The sequence below is a fragment of the Pteronotus mesoamericanus genome, unplaced genomic scaffold, assembly GCF_021234165.1.
Source record: "Pteronotus mesoamericanus isolate MK-2021 breed Mesoamerican mustached bat unplaced genomic scaffold, CSHL_Meso_final scaffold_507, whole genome shotgun sequence".
NCBI lineage: Eukaryota > Metazoa > Chordata > Mammalia > Chiroptera > Mormoopidae > Pteronotus > Pteronotus mesoamericanus.
In genome coordinates this window covers 4,123,968-4,145,023 of record NW_026555319.1, presented here as the reverse complement: position 1 = coordinate 4,145,023, position 21,056 = coordinate 4,123,968, and the positions used below count along the sequence as shown (strand labels likewise).

Sequence of the window (21,056 nt, the reverse complement as noted above, 5' to 3'; positions counted from 1 at the left end):
TTTGGCTGTCTGTTTATTTCAAGTTTACAGAGAAGCTTAAACATCTGTGGAAAAACACCAAAGGCTTATTTTTCTCTTGAGTTCATGTCTTTTTAAGTGATAAATACACAGTATTTAACTTGGTACACCTGATAAAAGGAAAATGCATAGTAGAAAGGACCAGGAATGAAACAGAAGCATCGGGCAGGACATCAGTCACAGAATAGAAAAGTCAGCAGTCCCATGAGACTCGGCCCATAAAGCTGGAGAAGATGGGAACCGACGACCCTTACACCTTCCCTAGCACCTTAGAAGCAAGTGGAGGTCATGGTTCTTCCTCCCGGCAACGAGAAGCTCCCCTTTGGGAGATGGCTGAGAGCAACAGGTTGAACCTATGTGTCTAAGTGCACAGGGATTCACCTCCTTGTTCCAAAAAGGCTTTGAGGACCGGAGCCCCAGCTCACGGGATAGGCCAGACCACTGGGGAAACAGCCTCCCCAGCCCCCAGTGCCAACAAGGGGCTAGAAAGGGCTTTCATGGAGCCCCCGGTGAGCCAGCAGACTAGATGGGGGATGCAGAACAGGGCAGGGGAAAGGTGGGGAGAGACACTTGTGCTTCCTGCAAGGCCACAGACGCAGGCACGGGACGCTGACAGCAACCTGGTCCCACACAACGAGCCAGCGGTGGGAGAGATGGACGGGCGCCCCTTTGGCTCACCTGAAAAAGCGACCCTAACAGCTTCCCCGTCTCCTGGTAGGGCCGGCTTTTGAAAGATCAACGTTTGTGGTCCAAGAGAGTGGTAGCTAACACTTGTTACAGCCCTCTCTGCTTAGACTTTTTGGGGCTGGTAGCTCCTTTCCACAGCTTTCTTTGGTGTTCCTTTATTTAAAAACGTTATGAACCTGGGCCTCCCCCAGCCCACCCACCGGAACAGCTGGGTGCCGCCTGGCGGCTCTCTTCCCCAGAGAGCTGCATCGAGGAGAGATGGCACCGCCCAATGCGGCTGTGTAAACACAGGAGCTCTGCAGACATTCTGCATGCTGCCTGCCCTCCCTGGCGAGCCACCTGGCCAGGCCAGAGTCCACGCAGACAGGCTGGGACGGGGACCAAGGACCGGCTGACTTGAACCACTGCACGGTGCTTACTGCAAACTAAGCGGGCCCCATCTGCTCCCGGAAGGGGTGGGGCCATAAATTTAAAAAAGTGTAGGAGGGCAAGGGGAAGTACTAGGTTATAGAAAGAAAGAAATCTGGCAAGGATACCCTCCATCAGACTAGTATCCTTTGCTCTTGGAAACCAGCAGTCCCTAATTCTGTCCTGTTAAAAGATAGCAAGAAAACTGGCTGAAGTGACAGTTGAGGGTTTACAGTAAGACCCTTGGAAGCCGAGGACGCCTGGGCTCTGTGAACGCACCAGGCAGGGGGCACAAGCCCTCGCTTCTCTCTGCGAGAAGTCCTCGCACCAAGGCTGGTCGGACAGAGACCACGGGAAAGCAGGTCTTTCTGAGCCCTGTTACCGTCTCCCCAGGTCAGGTTCCGAAAGCATAGGGACTCTCCCAAGACAGAGTCCTCCCAGTTTTCCTTCCCCTTGAACTTCAGACGCACCCATGTGTGGCTCTGGAAGAAGTCGCACTTGCACTGCAACCGGACTTTCCAATATTCGATGGAAGTCAAAAAGGTAACCTTCTTCTCTCTGGACTTTTGGCTACAAAAGGGAATGTCCGGCACCAAGCCCTGGTCCCCCAGGACCTTGAGGAGCGCTCCAGGTTTCAACAGCCTTCTCTAAAAGGCTCCTGGAAGTTCTTGGGTCGATCCTAACAGAAGGTTGCCGGTACTGATGATCATCTGTGTCTCAGTCGAATGAAAGTATTTCCCAACTGGCCCTCCAGAAACTGGGTCGCTGTTTCACTAACGAAGATGACACTCAGCTGGTATTTAAGAAGAGAGCAAAATGTAGCAGTCTCTAGAGTACACGGGTCATGAACAAGCCAAGCTGCTAATACACAAGTGCACGTTCCATTGGCTCTAACCCCCGATCCGCCTGAAGCTGTGGACTAGATCCTGGAAGCTCTAAAGGATTTCTAAACTCCTCGGAGTTCAGTCTAGTTGGAGAGTTGATCATTTTTGCTTGTCTGTTCACTCTTAAACCATGTAATATACATGGAAGTACAGGATTTCACCCTGATGTTTTTTGTAACTTAACAAGGGATTTAGAAGAGAGCTCGGTCAACTCTTTCAGAAATCCACTTTCAGTGGCTGTCACAAATGCACGCAAGTCCTCGAAGCGCAGCTTTCCCACCATGACCACGATGCCCTTCTTGGGTCAGAAAATCCCCTTTGTGAAGCAATCAAACATCGAGCTCTTTCCATTTTTCTGACTACAACTCTAGCCATTAAAAAAATGTTAAAAGTCCTTCTTACAAATACGTCGCTTCGAAGCTCCCTGCAGCTACTGAGGGCTGGCCCTGCCTCGACGCGAGAGTCCACGGTTCTGGGAGGTGGTATGGTTTTGGGCGTGGGGTTTGCACGAGACGTCGCATCCACTGTTCTCCCTTTCAAATACAGCGATGGACTAGCTCCGTGGTCTCAGACCATGCCTGGGAGCTCTCTGCCAGTTTTTCATGATTTTCAAACCCTGCACACGTTCACTCTGGACAGCGGACATGGCTCCAAGTTCACAATGAAGAATTTTTGGCATAAAAACGTTTTAAAAAGCAATTGTCCCAAAATGTATGTGGCTCTGGGTCTGTAACTCCTCACACCCGCTTGTTCAGCCAGCCAGCGGGCATGGCCGATGTCATGATATCGTAAGAGTCCTTTTTTTTTTCTGTCCCTTTTAAAACAACAAAGGATTAAAAAAAAAAACAACAACCAGAGATGACAGGCAAGGCTCTACACACGTGCTCAGTTTCCGTAAGACATGCTGCTATGGAAACGCAGGGTGCGCAGCACCGGAGGTGAGACGCTGAGCATGCGAGGTCACGGGCAGTCAGCAGCTACTCCATCGCGTCGTCTGGCCACGGAGGATGCATGCGTGCCTGGTGGCCGGGGCCCAGGGCCCCCCAACTCTCCACACGCGGCCCGCCTTTCACAGGAGCACCTCCTCCTCCCCCACGGGGGGCGGGGCGGGCCCCTGAAGGCTGTCTTCGCTGCCTCGCTTCCTACTCGTGGAACAGAAAAGTAACGTTAAGGCCCCGACCTTGCGTCTCCAAGTTCCCACACGGTCTGCAAGGCTATTTCCTTAATCTCTTCTTTTAGATTCCCTCCCTTTTTTTCCTTGCTTATATAAAATTTTCAAAGGACACTTTGTATCCCTCCTGTAAATGGAAAACCAGTGTCATTTGCCAAAAATAACAAGGATAAAAATACACGGGAACCTATCTACGTGACACCTACACTCACAGCACAGGTTGCGTGCTGTGTGGGCTCCCTTCACGGAGGTTTTTGTTATCTCGGCTCCCCCGCCCCCACCCCCTTCATGATATAAGCTCTCACACGCAGGAACCATGACACTTGTCTTCTGTCACCAGGTGAACTTCTTGGGGACAGCAAGCAGGACCGCAGGGGCTTAGCCTGACACACGGCCAGCCTTCTGGACACCGTTGTCAACAGAAACAGAACTGGCCCAGCACACGGGCCCAAGGAACACCTCTGACAAACAGAAGGTGCTCCCTGGCGGCGATGGGGCAATCGGAGCAGCACAGACCCGCTGCTGGGAGGGGCGGGGTCCTGTGTCCCGGAGAGACCACGGCCCGGAGCACCCCAGCGAGAGCTGCCTGGGGTGGCACACGGGGGAGGGAAAATCCCGGAAGAGAGGCCCAGACCCTTTGCCACCGTCAGGCACAGCCGCCCCTTCTAAGGGAAGCCGCTGGGCTTGTCACACAGGACTCCTGTCCCCGGCGCACACTGGCCAGGAGAGAATGGCCCCGCCCAAGGAGGGAAAGCGCGATGCCTGCATCCCAGGAAGAAACCCCTCTTTGTTTAAAAATCATTCATTGGCTTTATCGTTTCTACCACAGAAGACGGGTCAAGTCCCCAGGGAGGAGTGCTGTCCCTCGCTGCCCAGACAGGCCCTGGTCTCTGCCCTACTAGCTGGTCTTGCTGCAGGCGCTGAAGGACTTGAGGCCAGGGCCTCCAATGACTGACGAGGCTCTGCAGTCCCAAAGCGTCCCACCCGGGGGCTGGGGACAAGCGCAGGCAACCCCCAGGTGATGCTGGGAACGCAGAGGAGAAAATAAAGGGACAGTAGAGCCCTTTGGACCGATTTCAGCCTGCTGGTGTCTCATTGTGGGGCAAAAAAAGAATGAAAACAGACTTACACACAGACAGGAGGCAAACCCTAACCTGCGGCTGAGAAGAGAAAGGCCAGTCCATTACGCTTCTACTCCCTGTCACTCCTGAGGCTCAAACTATAGCCTGGACCACCCTGTCATCTGGCTGCAGAGATGTCTGGGAACATCCAGCAGAGACTGAGGCAGCCTTCTCAGGCTGGTGACAGCTGGCTGATTGCTAATTGCTGCTTTTCCTGCTCCAGAAAAGCATAAATAATCCCCAATCAAGCATCCCTCCTACAGTACCATATAAGCCCCGACGCCTTTGGTATGAGTAGCCAGTGCAGTTTATCTAAGCCAATTCCTATCAAATGGAAAAGGCTGGCGCTTGGACAAGAGCGTCCATGGCAGCACTACGCATCCGTGACAGCCAGAAAGTGGCAACAGTGTCCACCACCGGATGAAGAGATAACTACAATGCGTTCTCTCCATGAGGTGGAATGGTACTTGGCCATAAAAAAGGAACAGAGCACTGACACCTGCTACAGTGTGGATGAGCCTTGAAAACATGACGCGGAGTGAGAGACGCAGGACACAAAAGGCCACGCGCTGGGTGATTCCGTTCATAAAAAATGTCCAGAACAGGCAAATCCATAGAAACTGGAAGTCGCCTGGTGGCTGCTGAGCAATGGGGACGCTGGGTGGTTACGCAACGCTGGCTGTATCAAAAACCGTTGAATTATCCACTCTACATGGGCGACTTGTATGGTAGGGGAACTGTACCTCACTAAAGCTGCATTTAAAACGCAGACATGGCTGCCTGGAGCTCCGAGGTGCAGCTGAGCTGGCGTGTGCAGCTGAGCTGGCGCATCCAGCTCAGTGGGAAGAATACTGGGCTTGCTCCCCGGCCACAGGGGCTGCGGGGAGGAGTGGCCGAAGGGATGCCATTTGTCATCTCGGTCTTACAGGGACAAAATTCCCTTCTGTCCGGGGAGGTGCAGGTAACACTGACTTGGGTGTACGACACATTTGGAAGAGGGACGGCCAACCGGGGGAGAAGCCCAGGCCCGCAGCCGCAGCGGTAGAAGGCTCGCACGCTAATTTGCAGCCGGCTGCAAGGGGACTTATTCTCTAGGTCTCAACCCATCGGAGAAGAAAGGGTGGATGCTGGGAGCCACCAGGGAGAGCCACAGACGCAGCATGCCTGATCTATGCCCCGACCATGCGGACCCGGAGCAGGGGCAGCCACGGGGCCCGTGACGCGTACTGAGCGTACGGGGGTGCCCAGCTGGGTGGTAAGGCCTGGGTGAATTCACCGGCATTCCGGGTGGAGCGCCATGCACCGCAGCCCCCGCTCACATGCAGGGCCAAGCCCAGATGCCCCTCCTTTTCAGCCCGGGTCCAGAGGCCCGGGGTGAGCCTGGTCGCAGCCGGAAGGGACACCCGCCGGGGTGGGGATGCCCCGTGCGTGGCAGCTGCCCCCGCCCCCAGGCCACTGCGCAGGCAGGCAGGCTTTTACCTTGGGCTCAGACAGGGGCTCCCACTCCCTGGTTGGTTTTTTGCTGGAATCACCAGACGGGAGGGAAAAGGGAAGTGAGAAGGGACAGTTGGGATCCAAGAAATGCCCATCACCCACCCCAGAGACATTCAGACCCCAAACACCAGCTTGACTGAGCTGTCGCCAGGCAGGTCACAAGGACACCACGCTGCCATGACACGCAGGTGCCCATGGGCGAGACTGGCTGGCTCCCCCAGCTCGGGGCCCAACACCCCCACCATCGAGCACCCCTCCTTCTGGACCAGAGGTGCTTTGATTGTCGGGAGCCCCCAGTTAGAGTGCAAGTCCCCTGAGGGAGGTCAAACCTCAGGCTGGAGGAGCTATGGGCTGGGGGACGCGGGCCGGGCCCAGGCTGGGGTGAACCCCCACTGGCAGTGGCTCGGACTTCCCCACTGGGCCCAGGTCTGCCTGAGTCTTTCCGATGGCACCTCCCCAGGGGTGGGCCCGGGTGAGCGGCTGAACAGGCCTGCGTTGTGTCCTGCCCCCCAGCAAGGCAGGCGGACACTCACACGAGCAGGTTTCCGGGTGCTGACAACGAACGCTCGTCCCGCCGGCTGCCCTCAAACGGGTTCCCGAAGGAGCGTTTCCGTATCATGGTCTTCACCAGGATCTGAGGGGAGAAGAGGAGGCTCAGCCACCTGGGCGGGGACTACTGGCAACATCTTCCCTGGGGCCGACATCCTTCCTCACCTGTCTGCCCCGGCCCCTCGCCAGCTCCCAGGCCTGTGGCTGACGGCAGGCCTTTGGGAGACAGGGGGCAGCACCCAGGCTACGGCAGCCAAAGCCATCACCACTGACCGGCCCACAACCCAAACCCCCGAGGCTCCCTGGCTGCCAGCAAGATAAGGGCCAAAGCCCTTGGTCTGATGTCCAAGTCCTTTCGTAATCTCCAGTCCTGGGCCTATGCAACCCGCAGGGGGCCCTGTGCTCCAGAAGAGGTGGCCGGCACTGCCCCCCGCCCCATGCCTGGTACCACCTGTCTCACCCCAGCCATCAACCTGCCTCGTGTTCAAGGTCAGGCCTCCATGTTCGGTGAAAGCCACCACCGACCACACCCACAGGGAACTACCTATTGCTTCCTGGGCATGATGGGGGACGGCACGCTGTACTTTTTAATTAAAATTCCCACTGCCTCAAATTCACCATTTTAAAGTGTACAATTCCATGGTTTTTAGTATATTTAATGTATCTAATTTCAGAGCATTTCTATCACTCCAAAAAGAAACTCTGTTCCCGTTGGTAGTGACTCCCATTAGCAGACTTCCCTGTCCCCAGGCTCCTGCATATACCAATCTGCTTCCCGTCTTCTGTGAACTTGTCCCGGACATTCCATGTAAGTGGAATCATACAGTCTGTGACTTTTGTCTGGCTTCTTTCACTCAGCATATTTTTAAGGTTCAGCTATGTTATATCAGTATTTCATTCATGGCTGAATAATATTCCTTTATGTGGCTATAACTACATCTTCTTTATCCATCCCCTCACTGGTGGACATTTAGGTTGTTTCCACTTTTTGGCAACTGTGAATAATGCTGCTGTGAACATGTGTGTCCAAGTTTTTGTGCAGACATGTTTTGCACACAAAGTGCCTTGATTTCTCTTGGGTGTACACCCAGGAGTGAAATTCTTGGATCACGTGGTAACGACGTTGAACATTTGGAGGAACTGCCAGACTGTTTTCTACAGTGGCTACGCATGTTACATCCCCACCAGCATTAGGCAAGGACACCGTTTCCTCAGGGGACTGCACTGTGGTCCAGGATGGGGCACACCTGTCCAGGTGCAAGGAGCTAAGGGGACATCCCAGCCACGGGAGGGCCTGGCTGGCGTGGTGTGAGCGCACAGGCGCTCAGAGGCCCTGGTGGCCCTTCTGAGAGGCGCAGGCGGCCGGCCGGCCCGCCCACGGCCAGGAGCGGGGCTCCTTGGTGCGCCCCCCCCCTCCCCCGCAACCTGCTCTAATAGACTGAGTTGGGAAACGTGCATCTGAGGGGAGGATCCTTTAAGCAAAGTTAACATCCCTCCTGGCGCCCATCGGCCGCCATGCTGCGCCTCACCCAGCCAACCTGCCCCCACCCTTTCCGACACCCAGGTCTGACTCCCTCACTTCCTGACAGAATCTCTCACACACAGGAGTCTGGAATTTATCCTGTTGCCAGCCAGGGAGCCATGGAAGATTCGGGAGAGAGGGAGCCAACCAGTCACCTTTGGTGATGCTTTTGGCTGCTGTGTCCCGTGAAGGAGTTTTCAAGGACGTGGCCTCAACACCCAGTAAGGCTCTGGTCCCCTCCCCTCCCAGCAAAGCATGGTGCCTCCTCCAGCTGTTTCATGTATTGTGTTGAGTTTTTAAGGGTTTGCTGATAGGTGCCAAAAAAACCAACGACACCGATTTACCAAAAGGTAGAAACACCTAAATACCCAACTGAAGAACAGATAAACAAAATGTGGTCTATCCACACATGGACTATTACTCAGCCATGAGAAGGAATGACATGCTACAATGTGGATGAACCTCAAAAACACTGTATTAAATAAAACAAGCCAGACACAAGATTATAAAATTCCCTTTATAGGAACTATCCAGAATAGGCAAATCTGTAGAGACCGGGAACAGACTGGTGCTTGCCAGGTGCTGGGGGCAGGAGAGGACAGAGTGACTGCTAAAGAGGACAGGCTTTCCTTTAGGGTGACGATGCTCCAGAGCTATCGAAGTGAGAGTGCTGACTGTCGCATAATATTGTAAATGTGACAAACGCCACTGTGTTGTTCACTTTAAAGTGGTTCATTCTACGTTCCATGAATTCTATCTCAATAAAAAAGAAAAAACACTGACTTAGAGAATGAAGGCCATGCCCCCGGTGAGGCTGAGCCCCACAACCCCTGGGACTTTGCAGCTGCCCTCAGGGGCGTGGACCATGCCCTGCCCCTCCCCCAAGGCCCTGTCTAACCAGCCCACCCCTCCCACCCTGGGGACCCCGCGGAAGGAGCCCCTCCTCTCTGAGGCCCCCGTTCTTGCCCGTCTCTGCGCTGGCCTGCCACCATGCGATGCGCAGGAGGGCCCATCCATCTAACGAGGCTGGGAGCCTCGTGAGGGCTGGACTTCTGCTCCAGCCACCTGCCTCTCAGATGGCTGCAGGGCCCCCCACTTCCTCCCTGGCACCCGCAGGCCGTTCCCATGTGGGATTTTTCCAAGGTCAACCCTGGTCGTGCTGCTCCCGATTCAGACCCTTCAGGTGCCTCCCAAGCTCCACAGGGCACAGCCGCTTCCTCCGGTGACCTTTTCCAAACCCTCGCCTGGGCCGTGTCCTCTCTGAGGAGAGCGTTCCCCGGCCCTCAGTTACACTGTACATTCATTTATTGGTTGTTTGCTCAGCATCTGCCTCTCCAGGACGGCAGGTGCCATGTGGCTGTATCGCTGTTCCCTGCCCCCAGCACAAGCCTGGGGAACCGCTCGGTGTTCAAGCGCTTCCTGAAAAATCAACGACTGGCTCAGACCTCTAGGGTTAAGGCGCCTCCTCCCAAGAACATTCCGCGGTGGGCGCTGGGGTCCAGCACCAGCCGTCTGCCCCGCCACGAGCTCAGGACACGGGTGGGGTGGATGGATGAGAAAGGGTGAGTGGGTGTGGGTGAATTTTTAACAGGGACGTGCACGCAGAGGCCCGAGGTGGGGAAAGAAGAATAGGGATGGATGCCCCACACAGGGCCTGGGGATTTGGAAGAAGAAGACAGAGAGGAAGCAGGAAAGAGAGGCACAAAGCTGGGAGAGGAGCCAGCAGCAGCTCCTACGGGGACATCCAGAGCCCAGGCCCTGCCTGTCTACGGGGGCCCACGCTGGCCAAATGCAGCCCGGGGCTCTGGAGGCAGCCCCCGTGGGTGGCCAGCTGGGTTCTTCCTTGAGACTGTTGCCTGGGCCTGGACCCCTGAGGGCCCTGGTCTCCCTCCTGGAGCCAGGCATCCTGATGGGCTGCGCTTTACAAGGGGCTGCCTCCCAGCGTCTCCAGGGTTACTCCTGAGGACCCCGCATTCTGGCCCCTTTTTCCAGGCCCCATGTGTGAGGCCATAAAATGGGCCTGGTGACTCAGGAGCAAGCCCCCAGCCTCCAGAGTCGGGAAGAGCTCAGGGGCGTGTGACGTGGGGGTCCCTGCCCTGGAGCTGCCTGCCCGCAGACGGGAGGTGAGTGCAGCCGTTCGCCCTGCAGACTGAGACCCACCCTGGTGGGAATCCTGCCCCAGAGACCCCAGCCCAGCTGCTCCCCGGGCCCCCGCCCTGGCCCCTCGCCTCCTCCTGCTCCCCAGCATGCTCTGAAAGCAGGGAGTCTGGAAAGGGCGGCAGGATCCCTGGAGAGGGGCTACCCCTCTCTACCGTAACATCAGACCTGGCTGCAGATAGAACTAAGGTTAGAAGATACAGGGGCACCTGGCCAGGTGTGCGCCCAAGGCCCGTGGTGGGTGGCTGTGGGCTAGGGACAGCCAGCCGTCCCGACTTTCTGGCCCAACATCTGCGTCTCAGACACCCGCCTGTGTCCCAGCCTGTCCTTGCGGGGCCCATCCCTGGCGACTCTCTGTCCCTGCTCTCGGTCAGTGGTTTGTCCGCCTTACCACGGTCGCCAGGCTGGGAATGTGTTTGACCGAGTTCTCGACCTCCTCTTCGGTCACCTCGACCAGCGTGCAGTTCTCGTCCTCCGATGGCAGCGGCTCCGCCCCGTGCCTCGTGACCCAGGGGTGCAGCTTCAACGAATGACAGGACGGGTGAGGGGTGGACGCAGCTGGCTCCCCGAGGCAGGACAGCAGAGCCAGGGAAAGGATGCAGGAGGGGAGAGGCAGTGGCCTGAGGTCAGACATGCAAGAGAGCTGATAAGCCAGGCAAAGGGAGCAGGTGAGCAAGACGGGAGGAAACGTGGAAGAGACAGAGACAGAGAATGGGAGGGAGCCACGAGGCTGGGATGTGCACGGACCAGATTCTCCGTCTGGCCCCAGGTCTTGGCGGGCGAGGCTGGGATTTGGCTGTGCCTCTCACGGCTGCCCGAGGAGCACCCCTGGCTCCTCAGTGACTCTCCCTGATGCCCGGAAAGCTCAGCTCAGAGCAGGCAGCACACTCCCCATTTTACAGGAGGGCAGATGGGCTTGGGGAGGAGCAGCAGCCACAGACCAGCAGGAAGGACATAGTAAGGAGAGGACCCAGGCAGGGGTCTGCCCCCCACTACACACTCCTAGGGTCCAAGCCCTCATCTGTAACATTCTGGGCTTCCTCCTCTTCAAAGGCTAGTTAGCTAGGTGCCTAGTGCTTCCCAAAGCAAATCTCCAGGTTTCTTAAAAGGCCAGATGTGTGCATGTGGGTTGGTTGGGGTGTAGGGGAAAATGGGCGAAATAGGGGTCTCTCCTAACCGTGCTTTCTGCAACAGGGTGGAATTCAGCAGGCCAGGGTGAGGCGTGGGGCCAAATTGCTCACAGACTCCCGCCCACCCTCACTGCAATTTCTCAGACGGATGGGCAGGGTCACGGCAAGGGCCCAGGGCTCAGGCAGCCAGGGCATGGAGCACACAGAGGCCTCGGTCCAGTCCGGGGAGGGGGGACGCCACCAGCTCGAGCCAATCGGAGTGAGCGCTAGCTGCCCGTTGGCAGCGATTCCACAACCACATCCACACAAGCCCCAAGCCCTCCTCCCGCCCCTCCCAGCCCCCAGCAACCCAGAGGCTCCAGGGCATGGCAGGGCAGCGGTGCCAAGGAGGGCATGGCGCTATGGACGTGGGGTGGGGGGCCTGGCCCAGGCAGCGTCGAGCCGAACAATTCCAAGCAGAGGACACAGGCCAAGCCGTTGGCACGTACCCCGCAGGGCGGTGGTGGCCCCCGGGTACCTTGATCTCTGGCACCACGATCCTCGACTCAGGGTTCTTGTCCAGCATGCGGGTGATCAGGTCCTTCAAGTCCTCAGCTATATCGGGCCTGGGGGTGACACACACGTTAGTCAGACATATACGCAGAACCTCTAAGGGCTCAAAGAAGGCAGCAACTCAGGACGGCTTGGCGGAACTCACTGCTCTGGGAACTCCAGGGCCTGGCTCTTGATCTTACTGTGCAAACACATGATCCTCTCGTCCATGAACGGGCACTGCGAAGAGAGGTCGGGGCGAATGTCCATGGCTGGCGCCCTGTCCTGCAAAGGGCGCCCCGTGCTGGCACCACCCCCTGGGGGTCACAGCAGAGAAATGAACAGCCCAGCGGTCTGATCTAGGGAGGGAGCTCTTTCCATACCCCCACCCCCCACCAAGTCCTAGAAGGATCAGGAAAAAAGCAAACACTCTTCTTCACCCACCTACTGTGTGGACAATAATAATTCCAAGAAGAATTCACCACTGTAGCAGTAGAGATTTGTGAGGGCTAAGCCTAGACCAGGCCTTGTACTGAGTTTTCTCAGGACCAACATGTCATTGGCTGGTCTCTCTGCCTGGAATGTTCTGTCCACCAGCACCTGCCTGGCTTGTTTTCTCCCATCAATCAGGTGTCCAATAAAACACACCTCAGGGAGGCCTTCCCAAGCTCCTGCCTGACACAGACACGGCCCACCCACGTGCCTTCTCATCACAGGCCTACCCCAGACGTTACATATGTGTTTATTACCTCACCGCTTGCCTTCTCCTATTTATTAACTCACCACTGTTACAAACATATTTATTAACTCGCCACTACGTTACGCACGTATTTGTTTATTAACTCCTGCATTATGTTACATTATTTGTTTATTAACTCCTGCTTCGGAACAGCAGCTCTAAAAGGGCTGGGATGTTTGTCTGCCTTGCTCATTGTCAGTGACTCCCCACTGCCCTGGAACAACCTGGCACAAAGTAGGGGCTCGATAAATACCTATTGAATTAATGAGTGCTTGAGTGATTTCTGATAATTCTCTCAGTAGCCGTAAGAAATAATAAGTATTATTCCCATTTTACAGAAGAGAAAAACAGAAACCCAGAGAGGTGACCCGTCCTGGGAAGAGCAAAGCTGGGACTGCAGCCTCGCCCGGGCTGAGTCTGCGCCCGTTCATGCACCGCCTCCCAGGAGACACACCGGCCCTCGGCCAGCAGAGGGTCTGCCCTGGGGGAGCCCAGGCCTTGCACTGGAGAAAGCAACCTTTAGGTGAGCGCCTAGGAGGCTGGAAAAAGTCTCAGAAAGTGACCTGCTCCACTCCTGTCCAAGAAAAATGATTTCATTAAGAGCAGTAACTTGAGATAGGAGTTTGGATCACACAGGTGCATCCATTTGACAGAATTCATTAAAGAGTACACTTAAGATCTGTACATTTCACTCTATACCAATTTTACTGCCAGAGAGAAAGAGAGAGAACCTCAAACAAATGATCACACCCTGAAGCATTTGGAAATACAGAGACGGTAGAGATGCTGGTACTCTACCGTATGTAAAAACAAAACAAAACAGACAGACTGAGGACAGACAGACATGAGAGAAAGCAAGATTCTTTATGGCAGGACCCAGGGGGTGGCTGGTGGGTATTTACTGTGTAATTCTTTCAACTTTGCTATGTGACTGAAAGCTTTCTGATCCAACATTGGGAGAAGGAGATTACAAACTCCTGGATGCCTTCCTCACAGACCCAGTTTCTGAAGTTTTCCTCAGCAGGGACACAAGCTCATGAAAAGGGAAAAAAATCCATGCTTTTATTGCTCACATAATCAATCAGAACTTCAGAGTTAAACATATAAGCCCCTAAATATCAATAATATAAAAAAAGGACAAAAAAAGACAAAACAGCACTCCCTAAATCAAAAATGTCAGATGGATTTTAACTTCCATTCCAATTCTATCCCTCAGAGAAACAGCTTCTTGAAGAGTATGTTGAGAAGAACATCAAAGCAGTATCAGGCTCAGGAGGAAAAATGCAGTGATTGATTAGTGATGTCTGTCTCGGGTTTAGGAGAAGAGAAGAGCAGCACATTCGCTGTCTTTGCCCTAAATCTGTCAACTATTTGCGACCTCTAAGAGCCTCTGCCAATCCTTCAACAGATCATTCTTCCCCAGGTATGACTATCATAAGCAGATATGTACACCTGAGAAGGCATCCTTTTTCATACTCAGATCTAAAGGTGGAAATAAAGCTCTATAACTTTAAAATGAATACATACTGTCTCCCTGCAAAGGAAACTCTTAATCCAAGGGGGCCACCCAGCCACACTCAGGAGGCAGGACACGCCCACTGTGTTACCTGGCCAAACACAAAGCAGTAGAGTGTCACACCCATGGCCCACACATCCAAGGCCTGCAAGAAAAGAAAGGAGCTTCGTGTGAGGGAACACGGTGGCAGATACGGGGCATCTGCTACATCTGCCTGTCCAGCATCAACCCCTCCAGCCTTCCTTTGGGGAACCGCTTCTCAACACTGAGACCCTGGAGCTGATGTGGGGTGGATCCTGCCCCCAGCCTCTGGGTGGGCACAGGACCCAGGACTGACCAATGACAGTACCACTTCCCCAAACCATTGTGTTTGGTTCAAGGATGGGCACATCATCCATACTGGACCAATCAGAGCCAACCCCACAATTTTTGCTGCAGCTCTTCAGGAAGCCAAACAGTCTTTCTACTGAGGTTGGTAAACTGATATAAAGGAGCCTAGAGCTACTGGTGACCAACACACCTGGAGAGGAAACCAATTCAGAAAAACAGACTTAAGAGATGGAGAGCCAGATTCCTATTTGAATCTCTGTATCTAACTAAGCCTAAAGCCAAATGGACCTCATTCATCTACATTATTTAACGGATTCCCTGTTTTAGCCACTTTGACTTGGATTTTTGCCACTTGCAACTGAAAGGATCTTACAATCACAGGCAGAACTCAGTACCTCAGGCAGGTCCAGACCTACCTTCCCAGAAAAGATTTTCCGGGTCTCGGAGAGCGACTCAGGCGCCATGAAGGCGGGCGTGCCCACAGTGTTAGAGAGGAGCGCATCGCTGCCCTTGAACTCGTTGCTCACACCGAAGTCGGCAATCTTGATGTGCCCGTCTTCTCCGACCAAGAGGTTGGAAGGTTTGATGTCCCGGTGGATGATCTTCTGGTAGTGTACTGGGGACAAGGGAGATGCCGGATGGGAGAGAGGGGACAGGAACACCGCGTGAGGAGTTCCATGCAGCCCACACAGCCCAGAGACACAGGCGCGGACCCCTCTGTTCTCCCAGGGCCCCTTGCCAATCCCCACCAAGACCTGCTGGACACCCACGGCACTAAAAGGTAAGGGGGAAGAGGGTCTTTAAGGACGTTCCCGGCCTCAAAAGTGAGGCGCGAAACCCGCACTGCCAGGAGCAATCAGGAGCTGCCTGCGACAGTCTAAGCCGCCGGCACAGAGCCAGGGAGAGTTTTTGTGGAACTCGGATCCCAGCTAGAAGCCTCAAAATTTGTGACAATTTTCGTTTACTTAGGCCAACACTCAACCAGCTCACCAAACCAACAACGACTAGAGCAGGTCGAGTAGAAGTGTGACCACAAAGCAGGACTGGGGCCCTTGACTAACTGTTCCTGCCTGGATGTCAGCCTGTGGGGAGGACACTCCTACGGTCCGGAAGGCCCAGCTGCGTTTCTTCGGTGCTGGGGGTGCTGACGATGATGAGGGAGGAGGAGGTGACGATGCGGGAAATCGGGTCAGCAGTGTCCTGCGCTGAGCGCCCAGTCGGGGCCTGGTAGCCCTGGGTTAACGACTCCCCGTTCACCCCACTGAAATCTTGCAATAATCCTAATGTGCCAGGCGCAGCGTCAAAATGTTTAACAACCAGAAGCAGGGAAAACACCTGCCAGTTGGAACCACTGATGTGCCCTGGCTGACTTCAGCCCACATGAGAGACACTTTGCTCCTGTTTCATAGATGAAGAAACAAAGGTTCCAGGAGATAAATAGGACCCCCGCCCCAGGGTTGTTATGAATCAGGGGCAAAGGCAGTAGAGCCCCTAACAGTGCCTGGTACATGCAGAAAGTCATGGACGAACGGTCACTCTCGCCTCACTCCTGGCTGTCCTGGGGCACAGGAATAAGGGGTCCCGCAGCCAGGGGCCCGGCCGCAGGCAGGTCTCTGCAGCCACCCGTGACTCCCGGCTCAGACGATTCTGTTTCCTGCCCACCTCCTTGAGCTCCAGGAAGAAAATCAGAAACTCCCCACTTCCCACCCACTACATGGGAACGCCAGCCACGCCTGGGAGAGACGCCTCCCACCCCGCAGGCCCCGCTTACAGTACTCGATGCCTTTGATCAGATCCTGGAAGTAGAAACGGGCCTGGTCTTCGGAGAGTGGTTTGAGGGTGGGCACTTCCATCACGGGCCTGAAAGGTCGACAGTTGCATAAGAAGCAAAAGAGACACCCAGCTCGTGCCTTCTCTCGCTGCCGAGCCCAGCATCGCCTCGCTCAGCGCTGCAGCCCAAGAGGCTTTGGACACCGCACCGGCCGGTGGTGGGGACACTCACCCTTGGTTGACCAGTTCAAACACTGTAGGGAAGAGAAGGGGTAAATTGTTACATTCCAAGTTGCAAACCTGTCTTCCTCCCCATCGTCCCCTCCTCCTAACTGCCCCTAAAAACACCAACAAGCCAGAAAAGGAACTTGAGTCCCCTGGGGCCCCTCCCTGGCTTCAAGTTCATCAACAAGCTTCGGGCAAAACAGGTAGGGCAGAGGCGCTGTGGCTCCAGACCACGGTGGAAAGCAAAGGCGATGCGCACAGCTAAGGCCGCACACGGGAGCGGCGGCCCTCAGCTCCGGCCTACCCGGCCTCGGTTACGTAAGTCTCAACTTCCAGGAGCCGCTTCGTCAATTTCCGCACCTCCTCCCCGCAACCCAAGCACCGTGAATCTGTTGGCATGGGGGAAGCTGGCCTGCTGAAACAGGTCTCTTTTCAGTCACTCACTTTTAACCAGGCTGAGTAGTGGGTGGGAAGTTTTCAACCTCTAGAAATACCAATCGTGCCCTCCAGCCACTGAGGGTCAGGCCTGCAGCCGCAGGACCCTCGCCGGGGCTGCTACAGGCCTGTGGGCTACCCTGGAGAGAATCCCAAAACCAGCAGAGTCAAATACAAAGGTCAGCGTGGCTCCTTGTCACACCAGCACCTCGGGAAGTGAGAAACTGCCATGAAACTGCCCGGTCCACACAAAACTCCTCTTTGGAGCTTGGGTCGTGGTTCTTTTTGTATTCATTGGACTTCTCTGCTCACACCCTTCAATGGCGCCCTCCTTGCTCAGAATAAAAGGCAAGGTTTGACAAGGGTGTACAATGTCCTCTGCCATCTGGTCCCCGCTGTCCTGCACAAATGCCACTCAGTAAGGCATCTCAAGGAGCCACTCCCCCTTCCAGTCCCCGAACCTGGACTCCTGGCTCCCTGCGCCTGCTCAGGCTTGCTTGTCTCCATGGAGCCTACCCATAATGCTGAGGGGCTGAGTGGGCCAGACGGTCCCCACTAGAGCAATGAGATATCCCGAGGGCAGGGAGTTCTGAGTTTGTTCCTGCAGAACCTGGGATGGGACCTGACAAACAGTAATGTTCATTGACTGCACAAACCTCCTCCTCAGAAACAGTCTAAAGCCATGTGGCTTCGGGTCTGGGGCCCCAAGTGAGCGAGTCAGGCTAGAGATGCCATTCCGGGCCAAAGAGTATCTCTTACATTTTGTGATTTCTGCTGAATTTCTTCCAGTTTCACTCATTTACCTATCATGTTCAGAATGTAGCCATTTCTACATACCACGTAAACTGTTAATTATTTCACTTTTTTTTCTTTAAGTCAACTCAGCTTTAAAATTTTTAGCCTTATCCTAGGTAACAATATCCAGGAAATCATGAGTTTAGTGTGCTGGCTAGAGTCTTTCCTATACAATGATAAATTGAATCTGAAAAAATGTTTTAATGTTTGTCTACAGGCCACCTAAAATTGTCTCATACAGTTAAAGTGGGGACAGCACCACATTCGGAGAAACACTGCAATTCTGTACTGCTCACATTTTTGTTTCTTTCACAAATTTTCTTAAATAATATTTTTTTATCCTCACCTGAGGACATTGTTTTCATTGCTTTTTAGAGACAGGAAGGGACAGAAGCTTCAATGGGGATCGTATGTACCCAAACCAGGGATCGAACCCATAGCCTAGGTATGTGACCTGCCGGGAATTGAACCCACAATCTTTTGGTTACAGTTGCGGGACGATGCTCCAACCACCTGAGCCACACCAGCAAGGGCCCCTTCTTTCACAGCGTTCCGTGGGGTTCACCATGGGGCCCGGCTGAACTGGGAGAGGAGAGGCTGTCCTTGGTGAGAGACGTCAGGGGCAGGGTCGCCTCAAGAGGACACCTGGGCTTTGGCAGGTGCAGCTGCCTGAGCAAGGGTGGCAGAAGGCAAGGGCTCGAGTCTTACCCATGTACAGATGGTCCTCATTGGGGTCATCCAGGACCTGTTGGCACAGCCACACGGAACAGGCCGGGGACAGGAGCAGGGAGAGGAAGAGAGAGAAGATGTGAGCAGAGAGGAAGCGGCCTCCACGTGACCGCACCGGCCAGCGGGAGGGCTGCGCGGCCCGTGTTTCCCCGTTAAGGCGAAGGGCACCTGGGCAAACGCAGCGTGTGATCCAAAGGACCACCTGGGCAGTAATCACCATCTAGCCCAACCCTTGAGGGTCCGAAACGCCCAGAAAGGAGGTGACAAAAGGGAGGGGACAACTTCCTCCCTGGGGAACGTCTGAGCTTGGGGAAGAGTCCCACCTCTCCCCTGGGAGACAGCTGGAGGGTCCTCAAGGGGCAAAGGCAAATCCTGCCCCCTGCTCCCCGACCCCAGCCAGGCACAGTGTCTCCCCCCCGAAAGTGCCACAGAGCTCTCTCTCCTTCTCTCGTGGCCTCTGCTTCCACCTTCTCACTACTTCTACCAGATCTCTCCTTCCCTCCAAAGGGCAGGCGCAGGCTGAGGATACACTGCGGTTGCCTCCAAGGCGCCCTTACAGGGCAAGGCACACAGGAGGAGCTCAGGAGGTATCTGATGGATGCGCACACAGATGGGCGGGCAAACAGCCTTGCTGGTGGAGAAGCCACATGTCACAAGGCAGAAGGAAGAAGGGAGACCCCGCCAGGACCCAGCACCGCTCGCTACCCAGCGCCCTTGGGCTTCCTCTAAGACGCCTGCTCAAGACTCCAACAGCCTCTCTTCTTTCCAAAGAAACAAAGGGAGCTCCTTCGCTAGACTGGTCCCTCTACCTCTTCCCACATCGCATTCACCTTCCCCAGCCACCCATGATCCACAAGACAAGGGCCCTGAGAAAGCGGCAACCTCTAGGCAGGGGCCCAGGGCAGCCCACCTGGAGCCCAGCCCTGCACTGCATTGGGAGGAGGAGGAGACCCAGGGCCTGGCCCATCTAGACCCCTGTCCTCCATGGGCCCCAGGCAGTGCGGCTGCTGCCCTCACACCTACCAAAGGTCAGGATGTACCCCTCCAAATAGAGGCCTCCGGCCCTTTGCACATGCTGTTCCTTCCCCCAGGATACCCTTCCCTGTCTTCTCCACCCAGAACAACCAGGCCACCTCAAACACCACTTCCCCTGAGAAGCCTCCCCCAGCTGCTTCAGGTTGAGCTGGCTGCTCCTACTTGCGCTTCCGCAGGACTATGAACACACGGTCAATGAAGTATTTATCACATGCTGTTTACAAGTCCTCGTCACCTAGACTAGAGGTGACCTAAATGTGGTGCAGGGACTTCCAGGAGTCCCCAAGATGCTTTCGGGGGTTCGCAAGGTCAAAACTACTTTTACTCTAAAACAAAGACAACATTTGCCTTTTTCATTCTCATTCTCTGCTGGCGCCGCGGGCTTGTCCAGAAGCCACGTGCCCTGCGGTATCACACAGGCCGAGTGCAGGCGCAGATATGAGAGTCTGCCTGTCTTCCATGAAGCCAGACGTTCACAACACCACAAATGTGCACAGATATAAAACTATGCCACTCTTCTCCCTACATTTTTTTGTTCAAAAAGTAGTTATTTCTCATAAAAATATATCACATATTAATATGAAGGATTATTGTTGTAAATGAACTAATAACTAATTTTTAGATTCCTCAGTTCCCATGTTTAAGTTCCCATGTGATAAATACTAGCAAATATAAGCAAAAATAAGCAAAAGCTTTTTGGGGTCTTCAATAAGTTTTAAAAGCATAAATGAGTCCTGAAACCCAAGTGGGAAAACTGCAGGTTGGGAGCAGTGGCTGGCAAACCGCAGGGCGCAGGCCAAGTGCGCCTCTGCTGGGCTTTGTAAGAAAGTTCCATCCCAACCCAGCCACGCCCACGTGTTTACATGTGTATGGCTGCTTTTGTGCTACAACCATACACGCTAGCAGCAGAAAGAGAACCAGCTCAAAGCAACACACATGCGTGAAGAGCAAGCCTCCTCATCCATCCAAGCCTCTCAGTTTCTCCATCTGTAAAATGGGGAGACAGCCTGAGGGCAGGGTCAGGACTACGTGAAATACCGGGGGAAGGAGCCTGAATCCGCAATTACTGCTCAGCCCTGCAATAGTTACTGGACATGACATGGCTCTCCGTGGAAAATACCGGTGTGGCCTTTGGGTAAAAACAGAGCCAGACGCTCCTGGGTGTCCCCACCGACCTCACCTCCACCAGCTTCACCACGTTGGGGTGGTCCAGCTTCTTGAGGATGGCGATTTCCTGGTACACCTGCTCAATGGGGCCCCTGGGCTGGATGCAGCCGCCTGGGGCTGGCCGGGTGCCTCGGGGCGGGGGGCGACCTGAAGGAGACGCAAACCATCTCAGGGTCACGGCAAACAGACGTTACGGCACACGGGGCGGGGTGCCTGATGCCGTCGGGGGCTTTACACAGCCCTCTCCTCGCCCATCTCTCCTGCTGCCGGACACGAGTGAGGTTGGCGGCACAAGCCCCTTGCTCGGCCGTCTGGGGATCCCCCTTCCCACCCCACGCCCCAGGCCCTGGGAGGGGCAGGCCCCTGGGGCCGGGAGGAAAGGAGTCCGGGTCTGGCCGGGCCCTCTCAGCACTTTGGTGTGTCAGCCACCTGTCCTCTCTGGGGCTCGAAAGCATTGCCCCTCATCTCCTTAACTCCTGAAACGGCAGTCGTAGAAAATGAAGTCAGAAAGAGGAAAAGGCATAAGAGCCGGTGAGACCAAAAAAAAAAAAAAAGCTATGACAACAATGTTCACAGATCAATGACAAGAGCAGGGGACAGGAGCCAGGTGGACTCTGACTTCCGGATGCCCTCAAACACGTCG

At 54.9% G+C, this 21,056-nt stretch overlaps 1 protein-coding gene across 1 annotated transcript in view; it reads right to left on the bottom strand.

The window, feature by feature from the left end:
* Positions 1 to 13: 13 nt before the first annotated feature.
* Positions 14 to 21,056, bottom strand: part of CAMKK2 (calcium/calmodulin dependent protein kinase kinase 2) — a 44,267-nt gene continuing 23,224 nt past the window's right edge. The window contains exons 6-17 of the mRNA XM_054593904.1: positions 20,427 to 20,560; positions 18,191 to 18,227; positions 16,260 to 16,281; positions 16,029 to 16,117; positions 14,674 to 14,873; positions 14,019 to 14,072; positions 11,839 to 11,912; positions 11,659 to 11,746; positions 10,403 to 10,531; positions 6,317 to 6,417; positions 5,769 to 5,811; positions 14 to 3,139 (exon numbers count right to left, since the gene is read on the bottom strand). Coding sequence (XP_054449879.1) covers positions 2,975 to 3,139; positions 5,769 to 5,811; positions 6,317 to 6,417; positions 10,403 to 10,531; positions 11,659 to 11,746; positions 11,839 to 11,912; positions 14,019 to 14,072; positions 14,674 to 14,873; positions 16,029 to 16,117; positions 16,260 to 16,281; positions 18,191 to 18,227; positions 20,427 to 20,560 — 1,136 coding nt within the window. The 3' untranslated portion in view covers positions 14 to 2,974. The remainder of the gene's footprint in view (positions 3,140 to 5,768; positions 5,812 to 6,316; positions 6,418 to 10,402; positions 10,532 to 11,658; positions 11,747 to 11,838; positions 11,913 to 14,018; positions 14,073 to 14,673; positions 14,874 to 16,028; positions 16,118 to 16,259; positions 16,282 to 18,190; positions 18,228 to 20,426; positions 20,561 to 21,056) is intronic.